The sequence below is a fragment of the Panicum virgatum genome, chromosome 9N (genome assembly GCF_016808335.1).
Source record: "Panicum virgatum strain AP13 chromosome 9N, P.virgatum_v5, whole genome shotgun sequence".
NCBI classification, from domain to species: Eukaryota; Viridiplantae; Streptophyta; class Magnoliopsida; order Poales; family Poaceae; genus Panicum; species Panicum virgatum.
In genome coordinates, this window is record NC_053153.1 from 64,787,513 (window position 1) to 64,799,634 (window position 12,122).

The 12,122-nt window shown below is 46.7% G+C and overlaps 2 protein-coding genes across 4 annotated transcripts; both read right to left on the bottom strand.

Annotated features, from left to right (window-relative positions):
• LOC120692711 (uroporphyrinogen decarboxylase-like) lies at nucleotides 1-4,837 on the bottom strand. The gene is made up of 6 exons (XM_039976087.1): nucleotides 4,535-4,837; nucleotides 4,326-4,450; nucleotides 3,428-3,538; nucleotides 3,074-3,262; nucleotides 2,079-2,204; nucleotides 1-829 (listed from the first exon to the last, which is right to left on the bottom strand). Exons 1-6 carry the CDS (start codon nucleotides 4,653-4,655, stop codon nucleotides 314-316), a joined length of 1,188 nt encoding a protein of 395 aa, XP_039832021.1. The 5' UTR covers nucleotides 4,656-4,837; the 3' UTR covers nucleotides 1-313.
• A 271-nt stretch (nucleotides 4,838-5,108) lies between these two features.
• LOC120692709 (putative potassium transporter 8) lies at nucleotides 5,109-11,777 on the bottom strand. 3 transcript variants are annotated; one of them, XM_039976084.1, is made up of 10 exons: nucleotides 10,045-10,514; nucleotides 9,857-9,951; nucleotides 9,520-9,754; nucleotides 9,148-9,393; nucleotides 8,985-9,038; nucleotides 8,089-8,349; nucleotides 7,886-7,938; nucleotides 7,673-7,796; nucleotides 6,978-7,232; nucleotides 5,109-6,460 (listed from the first exon to the last, which is right to left on the bottom strand). In XM_039976084.1, the coding sequence occupies exons 2-10, from the start codon at nucleotides 9,893-9,895 to the stop codon at nucleotides 5,373-5,375; spliced, it is 2,355 nt and encodes a 784-aa protein (XP_039832018.1). In that variant the 5' UTR covers nucleotides 9,896-9,951; nucleotides 10,045-10,514; the 3' UTR covers nucleotides 5,109-5,372. The 3 variants fall into 3 exon arrangements, with proteins under 3 accessions (XP_039832018.1, XP_039832020.1, XP_039832019.1); XM_039976086.1 differs by lacking the exon at nucleotides 10,045-10,514 and adding an exon at nucleotides 11,482-11,777 and having other exon boundaries at nucleotides 5,129-6,460; XM_039976085.1 differs by lacking the exon at nucleotides 10,045-10,514 and adding an exon at nucleotides 11,061-11,394 and having other exon boundaries at nucleotides 5,129-6,460.
• Nucleotides 11,778-12,122: the final 345 nt, after the last annotated feature.

A 12,122-nucleotide genomic window follows, 5' to 3' on the forward strand; every position in this document is an offset into this window, starting at 1 on the left:
TAAAGTCAACTGAAATATTTCTATAGTGGGAACATATAATCAATAATCTTGCATGCAGATAAGATTAGACTGTTACAGAACTATACTGCTACTATATATAGTGGTATAAACAAGCAGGCGCTTCATTACACGTGAACTCAAATTTGCTTACAATATTACTCTGAAACCGGAGCTTGAAATGTGATAGACAGAATCAATCACAAAAATACTTGTTCTGAAGTACTCTATGCTACACATGGCTTTCTGCATCTATCCTCAACCAGTGATCCTACAACTTCGGCCGATGGGGAGAAAAGCAACAGCCCAATGTCCTTTAGTATCTGATTCCTTTTGCAACCTCAAAGAAGTGAGCAACATTCTCCTCTGGGGTTCCAACTTTGATGCCATGACCAAGGTTCAATACATGTCCCACATTACCAGCCTTCTGCACAGTGTCATAAATCCGCTTGCTAATGAACTCCTTCGATCCAAAAAGAACACCAGGGTCCACATTCCCCTGAACTGCTACATTAGATCCCAATCTTTTTCTGCCCTCAGCCATGTCGACCGTCCAGTCCAAGCTGACAACATCAACACCGCTCAAAGCAAGCCTCTCCAGCAAACCCCCAGATCCGCTTGCATATAGTATCAGGGGCAAGTCAGGATGTGTTTCCCGGACACTATCCACGATCTGCTTTAGATAAGGCAGGCTAAACTCCTCAAAATCAGCTGGGCTGAGTTCAGTAGCCCATGAATCAAAAATTTGGACAGCCTGTGCCCCATTGTCTGCTTGGTATTTAATGTAGTTAGCCATTGATGTTGTGAATTTTTGTAGCAAATTGTGCAGAATCTACAAGAACATAAAGCAACTGTCAAGACTAAAGTTTATTTAACAAGACCCCACATGATCACATAAAAAGGAATGAATATTGTGACAAACTTAGATGATGCGCTTTGCAGTACTCTGTGAGATATAATTTATATAAATCAACTAAATTATTGCGATGTCATGCTAGCAGTCAAGCATACTATCCAATGTTTTCAAATCGCGCGACTAATCGCAATTAATCGACCTTATCGGTCCAGCGTGCTCGACTAGGCTCCACGACTCGATCAGGCACCCTGATTGACCGGTCGACCGACTAATCGGCGACTAGAAGCGATTAATCGTCCGACTAGGCGTGATCTCAACTAGGTTTGTGTAGCTGGTTTGCTTTTGGGCTGGACTGGAGAGTGAGAGGCCCAAGCCCACTTGGTTAGAAACAAAACTGGAGGGGTACGACCGCGTCTAGGGTTGTCGGCAGCCACTCGTCTCGACAGGGGGGCGGCTCCCGCGACCTCCCGCTGCTCGCCAACGGGGAGCTCCACCCCGCGTTGCCGTTCCCTCACCTTCTAGCTCAGATCAGCCGGACAATCCAATGCGCCTCGCTCTGCTCTCGCCACTCATCCAATTCCCTAGCACAAAGCCTCAAAGCTCAGCGCATATTAATTGATTTTCTTGAGCACAGGTTGCTGCCGGCCGTCGAACCCTCCTCTCCAGGCCGCTGTCCGGCCCCTCATCTCCTGGCCTTCGCGACCTCCTTCCCTCCTTTCCCTCCGGCGAGCTCCCTTGTTCCCTCTGTTCTCTCCGGTGAGCTACCCCGACTGGCGACCTCCTTCTGCCGGCGCGCGAGCGTGAGCATGGGTGACTGGTCCGGCGAGCTCCAGATAAGCAAGGAGCAATAAGAGATAGAGATAGAAAAAATCCTAGTAAGTTTTCAGAAATTGTCTCCTTCCTTTCCTTTGTCCTTCTTTGTTGAAGCTAATGAATATTATAAGTATATATATATATATATATATATATATATGGATAATTGATGTCCTGGACGACTAGTGGACGACTAGGGTCGATCAGACCCGACTAATCGACCCTAGTCGACGACTAATCACGATTAGTCGTCTGGTCCACCCATTGTTCGATCAGACGATTAGGCGATTTAAAAACATTGATACTATCAGCAAGTTGCGTAGGATTTAGTATCCTACATGCAACTACAATTTTCAGAAGACATTGAACTGAAAATAATATAATTCATGTGGAACAAAGATCTTCTCAATACCACTGGTTCTGAGAAGGCCAGCTTCTTAATCATTGTAAAGTTCTTTGATGAACCTCCTTCCACACAGTAAGATGCCAAGGTAAAGGGAGCTCCAACAAAACCTAGAACTGCAGCTTCATTTTTAACCTGATAAGAAACAACAGAATCAATCCCACAAATGGAAAACAACGGCATAAACATTGCCATAGGTTTTTAACTACCTCTACAAGCTGAAAAGTACATACCATGCAAAAACTAACCAAATAACCAGACAGCACTTCATATTTCCCAATCAAACTCAAACTTTTTGCAAGCATTTTGAAGATCGATTCTTTTAGTATACCATTTATCATGCCAGCTGAGTAGACAGTGATAGCATATATATGAACGTCTAATTTTTTTTTATAAGGAGAACTACATAAAACTTTAGGTGCTTAGATTTCTTATCACAGTTGACTCAGCTGGTATGGTAAATGGTACATTAGAAGGCTTTAAAAAATAAGTATATGAATCAAATTGTCATAGTTTGGATGAAAATATATGAGATCTGTTCTATAGGCTCGAATTATCACTGAGGTATCCAGAATAGACAAGTCCACAATGGACTTATGCAGACCAAAGAAAAGTGCAACAGATGCATTCAAAATTGGAAATGCAACATCTGTCAATTATCTTATGAATCCAATCCCATGCAGAAGTAGCATATGTGGTAAGCAACATCAGCAACTGGATGTGGTGATCTATTTATTTTGTAATGTTTTCATGACTCCGGCAGGCTCCAAGTACTGCCACATTAAAAGATGAGCACATGTATTCATCAACTTAAAGTTACTGCAATATATACCTTGAGAAACCTAGAAATATGATCAAGTCAAAAGCAACATTTGAAACAAGAAAGTTGTGAGATGACTAGGAATCTAAAAACAACCTATTTCCACACTACAGCGCCTTTTGAATGACCTGCTGACCACATATTTCCAATTCGATGTTTGGGTGCTGAAAAAGCATATACTAACCTCTTGTCGCAACAAATTTAGAGCCTGCCCCACATAAGGGACCCATTCCTCAGGAACAAATTCTCTGACTTCATTCACAGCAGCTGCTGTTCTCAAGGGATCATAAATAACTGGACCTTTTCCTTTCACAATGTCGAAAGGTATGTTCATCCCAGGAAGTGGAGTAAGGATATCCGAGAACAAGATGACCTGACAAAAGAAAATGAAAAGAAGGAACACTACAACAAATTAACATCAATAGGTGAACAGCAAATACTACACATGTGCAACATCTCAAATTCATGTAAGCTTTGAGATAATTTCCAAAATGGAAACTTAAGCAACATACACAAAAGGCTAAAGTCTGCAGCTTACTCCATCAGGCTTGAAAACCTTCCATGGTTGCAGAGAGATCTCAACAACTAAGTCGACATTTTCTGATCTTTCACGGAACTTCGGATACCGCTCACAAAGCAATTGATAGCTCTGCAGATATTCAAAAGGTATGAAGTTAGTAAAGACAAATGCCACTAATGTTTGCACATTTAAAGAGGCAAAATGAAGCATAGCTTCAACAGAAAATAGAAACTCATCCTGATTGAAGCAACGCCACAGCTAACTAGACAAGGTTATATACCACAAGACTCTGGCAGAAACCTTTTACAATTACTTTCAAAGAAGGCTAATAAACTCCAATCCTGTCTCATTAGATGAAGATGCAATTGGTAATACAAGTATCGTTTCTATTTAAGGCCATTTGTTGTCTGAAAATCAACCCCCATTTTGAACAACGAAGCAGTTGAACAAGCATGTCCCTGAAGACATTTGCCAGAAAAGGATGGACCGTGGAATGCGATTAATACTGCAGGAAGTACGGCAATGATGTACTCTCTCCGTTCCAAATGACAAATTATAAGTCATTTTGGCTTTTCTAGATACATAGTTTTTAATATATCCAGGCATAGCATATATCTAGGTGTATAGCAAAATCAATGTGCATAGAAAAGCTAAAAAGACATATAATTAGGATCAGAGAGATATTAGTAGCTTCCCTAACCAGTACATTTGACACCGAAGCTTAAATCATAGTACCCTACTAACATTTAGCATTTCACTTTCCTTCCATGAACAACCTTGGTCAGTTTCCCAGACTATAACAATGCCAATCAGTTTAAGACCCTTCCTCGAGTTACGCATTGGAATGCTAGCCAACTACACAATGCTTATGCCAGCAGAAGAGAGAGATTCGTAACAAAAATGGGAGTGGACCTGCCTTCATGTACCTCCCGGCCTGCCTCATGAGCCAGACGGGCGGCCTCTCGACCTTCTTCCCCCTGATAGCGCTGACCAGCAGCGGCTCCTCCGCGGTCCCGACCGAGGCCTCCTCCGCTACCGCCTCTGAAGCACCACCGAGCAAAAGGAGCAATCAATTCCCCACCCCCCGAGGCCCCCGATCGACCAGCGGAAGAGAAGGAGCCTTACCTCCGACGGCGCTGCAGCGGACGGCGGAGAGCTGCCGGCGCCTGGGCCCGGCGCGGGCCGACCTGCCGCCGCGGAGGGGGGAGGTGGACGGCAGCGAGAGCGGCGGGCACGCGGTCGCCATTTGGGACGCCGGGATTCGAGCTCCGCCGCGCTCGCGGATGCGGGGAAAGGGAAGCGGAGACGCGGCGGTGGGCGGCGAACTGGCGACGACTTGGCTTGGCTTGGCAGGCAGGCTAGGCTGGCTGGCTCAGCCGCTCAGGCGACGGGGGGAATCGGAAGGGGATTGGGGTCACCGGATCAGATTGGATGAGAGAATCCGAGATGAGATGAACGGAGTGGATAATAGCGTGGGCCATCGTGATGCGCCACTTGTGGGCCGTGGGCTGTGGCGGGTTCCCAAATGGCCAAATCCAATTCGCATCCAAGCCCAAGCAAGACTTCTAACACCAGAGTGGCGAGCTAGCTTTTTTTTAAAGAAAAGTTAACTGAAAATTCGAATTGATAACCTAAAAAAACTGAGAACTCGAATCAAAAATCACATGCAGAGAACGGTGTATAATCTTGCATGACGGCATGAGCAACGGCCCAAGATCCTGAGTCCTGATCGCATTTCTTTACTGCCCTCGACTCAAGATTGCTTGTTCTCGGGTATTTACAGCCGGCCGGCCGGCCGGCCAGGAGCAAGCCGATCCATGTCCACGGCCACGGTGGCGAACACGTTAAGCTACACAAGACGGCCTCCTTATGTTACAGTGGGAAACGTAAGAAGAAAAAGGCAGTTTGTTCGCTGTATCAGATCAGATGTTCAGCAAAAACAGGCCGCGTCGTCGTCTCTGCCTCAGAGCACGTACACCATGCCGACCTCCAGCAGCGACGCCGGCGGCACGCGCAGCGCCACGTCGGGGCCGCGGCAGTTGCGCCGCAGGAAGTTGTACCCGACGTCCACCGCCAGCCGCTTCAGCACCGACGACCCGGGCTTGCACTGCACGTGGGAGTGCCCCAGGATGAACGCCGTGCCGGACTCCCGCGCCGCCGCCAGCGCCGCCAGCTCCTCCGCCACCTGCTTGCCGCCGTCCGGGCTCGACACGCGGCTGTCGATGAAGAACCGCACCTGCTTCCGCACCGGGCTGATCTCCGCCGCGCCGGCCGCGGCGCGCATCTCCACGGTGGACGCGCCCGAGTGCCCCACGCTGCCCTGGAGGTCGTAGCTCGCGCGGTGCCGGAGCGGGTTGCTCGCGATCACCGTCAGCCGCCGCTCCCGCTCGCTGGGATCCAGCTCCTGCTCCGCCTCGCTGGCCTCGCTGCACCGGTACGACGCGTCCAGCTTTATGAACGTGGCCAGGGTCTCCACGAGCTCCGTCTCGAACGAGTCCACGTCCTGGTGCACGTCGCGGTACCCGTACCGCACGATGCACCGGTAGGACCGGTGCCCCGGCGGGCCGACGCGGCCGATCAGGTAGCGCTCCGCCGGGAACACGTACGGCACCGGCACCGACTTGACGCACACGAACACCAGCACCTGGTGGAACGCCGGGAGGTTGGTCACGAACCGGGAGAAGTTGGCCGGGACGCCCGAGGTCAGGTCCGTGTACACGAGGCCGATGCCGGGGACCCGGACCATGCCGAGCTTGTCGCCGAGGGCGAGGAGCCACTCCAGGGTGACCTTGTTGTGCAGGTCGAACTCGTACTTCTTGATGGTCGTGTAGTGCCAGATGAGCATCACGGCCATCAGGATGAGCGCGAGGAGGATCGGGAGCCACGCGCCCTCCAGGAACTTGATCAGCGACGCAGAGAAGTAGAGCGCTTCGATGGATCCGAAGAAGAGGAGGAAGGCCAAAGCCAGCAGCGGCGGCCTGTGCCAGCACAGAACGATGACCAGGGATGTAAGGAACGTGGTCACCAGCATCACTGTTATCACCGCTAGTCCTGCAGAAGGTATACCTTGTTAACACTCACAACAAAGGGTACATCTGAAAGACTGAAATGTGGCGACAGACAGTAATGGCAACATGAATTAACCAGTATGAAACATGAATTGTCTTATGCGGAAAGCACAAATTGCATAGTAGTTGCCATGCAGCCACAAGATTAGTACTAAAAAAACTAGAATTATGTTGAAAATCGAGCACAAAGTTCAGAATGCAGCTGGGTCAGAATGCCATAATGCAATCTGAGACGTGAGAATAGTTAAAATGACAAACATAATAGTGTAATCTTTTGTGAAAAATATCCTGATTGCTAATGTACTTCTGTGAATAACAGTATCACCAAAAAGTGAAATAACAAGTAAAATAGTATTTGCCCAGCAAGTTGTACTACACCAGGTTAGTCTGATTTCGAGAAAAAGCCAACCGCTGGCTCCTCCTTGATATCACATTTATAGTATTTTTGCATGATTGTTGGCTGGAGCTAATCTGATAAAGTTAGTAAAAAATTATCTTACCAGATGCATTTCCCATGTGCTTTGTGTCTCTGAATCCAACTGTGACGGCAATGCATAGTATCATAAGCAACCAATTGATCTCAGGGATGTATATTTGTCCATGAATTTTCTCAGATGTATGCACGACTTTTACTCGAGGGAAGCAACTCAAGGATTGGCTCTGATTGATAATCGAGAAAGTTCCACTGATGATTGCTTGACTTCCGACTACCGAAGCCAAAATTGCCAATACAAGCACAGGCCATCTGATTTTATCTGAAGTTTGCATCAAACACAATTTCATATGAATTTCTGATATTATAGATCAGGCACTTCATGTGGAGTTTACATTGAGTCAAAGACAGGGACAGAACGTCGATTATGGATGCAAATGCATACCAGTTAACATCTAAATGGCATCAATCGAGATAAAATTGAACTTTAGGATGCTGCATTAACTAAATGGTGCCTGTATATATAACTAGAATTTCGATAAACCTCCAAAGAAACTACTCAAGATCCTACAAAATGTGAAATAGAATTCAGGATGCACAGCAGATTTAGCCTAAATAATTTTCAATTATCTATCAAATTGACAAGGGTCCTTCCTATCTGATAACTGACACTAATAATATATATGTAACCAGGATTTTTTTTAGGTTTAAAATAGTAGTATGGTCCGTCATGGAAATACATGAGCCAATGACAAAGCATACCTGGAACTGCGATGTAAAATCCAACTTGGGAGCTTGAGTAAAAGTCATGATGCTTTGATAAGTAAGCTGCTTGACCCATGTATGCTAGAATCAGTGCGGGATAAACTAGACAAGTGAAAGCAAGCTGCACCAAAAGTATAGAATATAGATGATCAGCACAATGATTTAACATAGAAAATACTCTACGAATTCTCATGCTGGTCAACAAATTACCTGGATTGCACTGTATGAGAAGTGTCCAAGATCTGCAAACATAGCTTCCGATCCTGCACCATCAGCACGCTAGACATTAGCCAACTTTTTTTTATTTAACTGTTGATACAAACGAGAGAATCCATTTAAACAGCATGGAGGAACTCATATATATGCTGCTCCCCTTTCATGACACAGATATTTAAAGGTATTCTATAATTTACCTGTCATGCAGAGCAAGATTCCGCCGAGCGACATCCAGCCATACTTTCTAGTCTTTTTTAAGAACTTGAACATATAATAAGGATTCAGAGCTTGGTAGATATGAGGATTCCAGTGGATGATATTATAAAGACCAACAGCACTGATGCAGAATAGCCAGGCTAGAACTATCGGGGCAAAGAGAAATCCAACCCGGTGTGTACCATAGTGCTGGAGGGCAAATAGGAATGCTAATATGACACAGGTGATTGGAATGACAGCATCTGCATGTAGAAGAAATCAATCATTATGGCCAAACAAGGATGTTTTAACTGGAAACATGTGAAATATCATAGCACGATGATTTATAAGACTTTGTCACCTTTCCTATTTTTCACACTCCAAAGTTCAGAGTTCATAAAATTGTTTTGTTGGTAAATTTGGAGATAGTAAAAGGTTCCATAGGAATTTAAACTTGCATTGGGGAGAAAAATAGTAACTCAGATGACTGCTTTCACATAGAAAAATTTTTCATGAACATCGCAGTGCCCAAAGACAATCAACTTTCACAGTGCATTCATGAACTGCTCTAAGTTGGGAAAGCACATATCAACAAAGCAAGACAGCCAATGCAATCCTCTATGCCACCCAGTGCTCGCAGTCGCAGTCGCAGTCGGAATAGGAATCTCAACTTAGAAGGGCCTGGAAGTACTTCACGGCTAATCGGCTATGACCAATGGAAGCCGACTTACATGTTTAGAATATTCACTAATGGGGAAGAAGGTAAATGAGACATATGCTGTAGTTTTGACAGATGTCCCTTTGCTAATATTCAACTACTCAACTCCACACCGTGAAAATCTCTAGCAAACATAGCAATGAAGAAATGAACTCAATAAGACTTCCTAGGAAAACTCACATTCACGGTGATCCTTGGACAGCGAGAACTCAAGACCTGAAACTGCTGAGAACACTGTAACACATTTGTCAGAAAAAAAAACACAGTAAGAAACCAGTTATCAATATTTCAAGCTGAAGAAAAACTCCAATAGAGCTAAGAAAAGAAGGCTGGGCTGAGGTACCAGATATAGCAGGCGTGAGAACACCGTCCCCGATAACCATACAAGTGCCAATCATAACCATAATCAACAGAGCAATGCGCAGCTTCCTGTGCTTCTCAAGCCACACCTTGATACGGGACTTGTGGGTTATGTCGGGAGGGCATTCCAGTTTATAAGTGGAAAGCTCCTCATCAGCAATTTGGCGATTCGGGAGAAGGCTCACATTTGCGTGCCTGCAAATCAGAGAGTACAGGGCAAATGTTCCTCCTGCAAGATTGCAAAACCATTTAAAAATTAAAAATCTTGCAAATCAGAGAGCACAGCAAATCAGATAGAACATTTGCAAATCAGAGAGCACAGTAAGTGAGAGCTACTGCTGGTTTTCACGCATACCCTCTCCATTGTCGTCAGCTCGCAGGACAATCGAAACGTACTTGATGAGAGGTATCAAGGTGAGGGTCCAGAACACGAAAGAGAGCACGCCGAAGATCTCCTCGTTCGTCTCCGAGTGCTGGATGTCCTCAGCGAAGGTGCTCTTGTACACGTACAGAGGAGATATGCTCAGGTCTCCATAGACCACTCCCAAGCTCTGGTACGCCAGCAGCAAGGTGGTCTTCCAAGAGTCCCTCTGCAAGAAACCCCAAGCAGATAGAAATTCAGCAAGCATTGCTCCGCCGATTCATGGACAGATGTCGTAGGTTGCGCAACATTTTAGGGAAAAAATGCACACCTTTGGGGATCTCAGCCTCCTCCCGAACTCAAGATCCATTGCTCGGCGAGAACCTAGCCTTCACACATAACACTGACCTTCTTTTTCCTGCAGACCTGCACCATTCAACCAACACTCCAGCTTCAAAACGCTGCTGCTATTCCATAACCCAAACTTATGAATCCACTCGGAAAAGGGGGGCAAAATACCTCAGAAACAAGGAAAAACACTGCAAGAAATCGAGTTGCGAAACTCAGCTCAACAGGCTCAAGGAAGCAGCAGGACCAGCCGACCAGACAAGGCAAAAGACACATGCCACGGTTAAAGCCGGTGGAGCCCAGGCCCCCGCGTTACCGATGGGGAGAGGCTAGGGAAGGATGGCCACGTGTTCTTGGAGCTGCGGACTCATCACTACCCGGTCCTGCTACTCGCTCCCATTCACTACAGCCCTTCCCCTACCAACTCAACACAGGAGATGCCTGAGATGCAGGGCGGCACAAACAACAGAGACAAGAATCAAGTGGAGGAGGGAGATGAGCCGGCCAAGAACCAAAAACACTGCCCGGGTCACGATCGAAATCTCTATCGATAGGTATCCACGTCCATGGATGGGGATGCGCAAATTGGAGGTGTGGTCTCGAGGCGATCCAAAAAAAGGTCGCCCAAAAATTCGTTTGGGGAGCGGAGTCGAGGAGGAGCACGCCATGTGAAGCTACGGACAAATGCATGTGGTCACCTCCCTCCCTCCTCTCCCCCACTTTTGAAGACGCGTGCGACCGGAGCCATGGAAAAGGCGTCGTTTCGTTTCAGATCAGTCCATGCCCCTGACGATCCTGGAGAAACCAAGGATGAATTCTTCTTTTACCCCCATGAGCGCGACCTGCTTCTGAGTTCCTGTAGTTATCGCCAGTGAATGATTGAATGCAAGATCAAGATGCCGGTGGTTCTCCATGTTCTAACTACTGCTCCGGAGCTGCTGCTGCCCCTGAATTCCTGTCTGTTTCTTGGTAGGTCCGGTTCGGGACAATGCGATACCCGTGAGAGCATCTGCTTGATATGGCGAGGATTGGATGGCCCAGGAGCCCAGGAATCCTCGCTCCGCAAGGAACTGACGCTAACCAATCAATCCCCACCAACACAAGAACAACAAGGGAGCATTTGCCCATACAACTATCCATTATGCGAGCGACATAGCGGTGAGTAGTAGCAGGATAGGAGACATCACCTAAAGATCCATGAGAACGAGAACGCGAATGCTCTCCTTCGGGTTGCCGGCTCCTTGGGTTGCCACTCCTGCCCGGTGCCCGCGAGGAGTGTTTCAAAGGGAGTAAATGGAGGAGGAAATTCAGCGGCGGCGGCGGCTCTGGTGAGGGCAGAGGACGGGAAAAGACTTGCAGGTCTCTGCCCCTCCCAAGTCCCAACCACTAAACTCTGAACGGAGCGAGGTGGCAGTGCCATTAATTTTCCATCAATGAACGCCAGGAAAGAGGATCCTTCTTCCGCGCCGAACTTGAGAGGCAGACGAGACCGATTTCGCTGCATTTATAATTATCGCCCAGAGAAAGGAATGCCTTCCAACCCACACGGAAATAAACAAACTTGTCGTCTTAATAGCGCATCAAGAAAGTAGCTCGTAAAGCTCTCACCTTTTGAGCAGCGTCAAAGCGCACCAAACGGGCAGCTGCAAAGAACAGGATGCCTGCTATCTCCTCCTCGTGGTCGTGGGCGCCGCGACGGCGAGACAACGAGCAGCCTCCTCCGTGACCATTCCGGGGCCCCGGATCGGCAGCGTCCCAACTCCCAACCAGGCTACTGCACCTCGTCACTCTGCCACCGGCGTGGTGTCCATTGACCGGACAGGACTACTGTTAGAGCTAGCTAGAGTAGCATGTCCATCGGAAAAGACTGCTCTTGTGTAGGAGTAGTTTATCTTCCACAGTTGGCAATGGTCGCCCTGCAACCGCGGCGTTCAATTATTAAAGGGGTGTTTGGAGGAGGGGGAAATAAATTTTTTGCATCGTATCGGATACTTGATACTATTTAGAAGTATTAAATGTAGGTTAGTTATAAAATTAATTGCATATATAGAGGTTAATTGATAAGACGAATATATATGATTTCACTTTGTGCTACAGAAACATACGCTAGCGGATTAATTAGGCTTCTAGTTTCATCTCATCAATTAATCTTATTTACGCTATTATTTTGTAATTAGACTAATTAAGACTAATAATCAGTGTCCAATAATTTTTTTTCAATGTAAAGGAACTAAAGTTTGAACGCCTGT

What these genes read in the sequence shown, in the direction of transcription:
- LOC120692711 (XM_039976087.1), bottom strand. Translation starts at nt 4,655, where the DNA reads ATGGCGACCGCGTGCCCGCCGCTCTCGCTGCCGTCCACCTCCCCCCTC. An exon ending in CCGCTGCAGCGCCGTCGGAG is followed by an intron (nt 4,451 to 4,534) that starts GTAAGGCTCCTT and finishes GTGGTGCTTCAG; the next exon opens with AGGCGGTAGCGGAGGAGGCC. An exon ending in AGGTTTTCAAGCCTGATGGA is followed by an intron (nt 3,263 to 3,427) that starts GTAAGCTGCAGA and finishes TTCTTTTGTCAG; the next exon opens with GTCATCTTGTTCTCGGATAT.
- LOC120692709 (XM_039976084.1), bottom strand. Translation starts at nt 9,895, where the DNA reads ATGGATCTTGAGTTCGGGAGGAGGCTGAGATCCCCAAAG. An exon ending in TCTCACGCCTGCTATATCTG is followed by an intron (nt 9,039 to 9,147) that starts GTACCTCAGCCC and finishes AATGTGTTACAG; the next exon opens with TGTTCTCAGCAGTTTCAGGT. An exon ending in ATTTTACATCGCAGTTCCAG is followed by an intron (nt 7,233 to 7,672) that starts GTATGCTTTGTC and finishes TGCAAACTTCAG; the next exon opens with ATAAAATCAGATGGCCTGTG.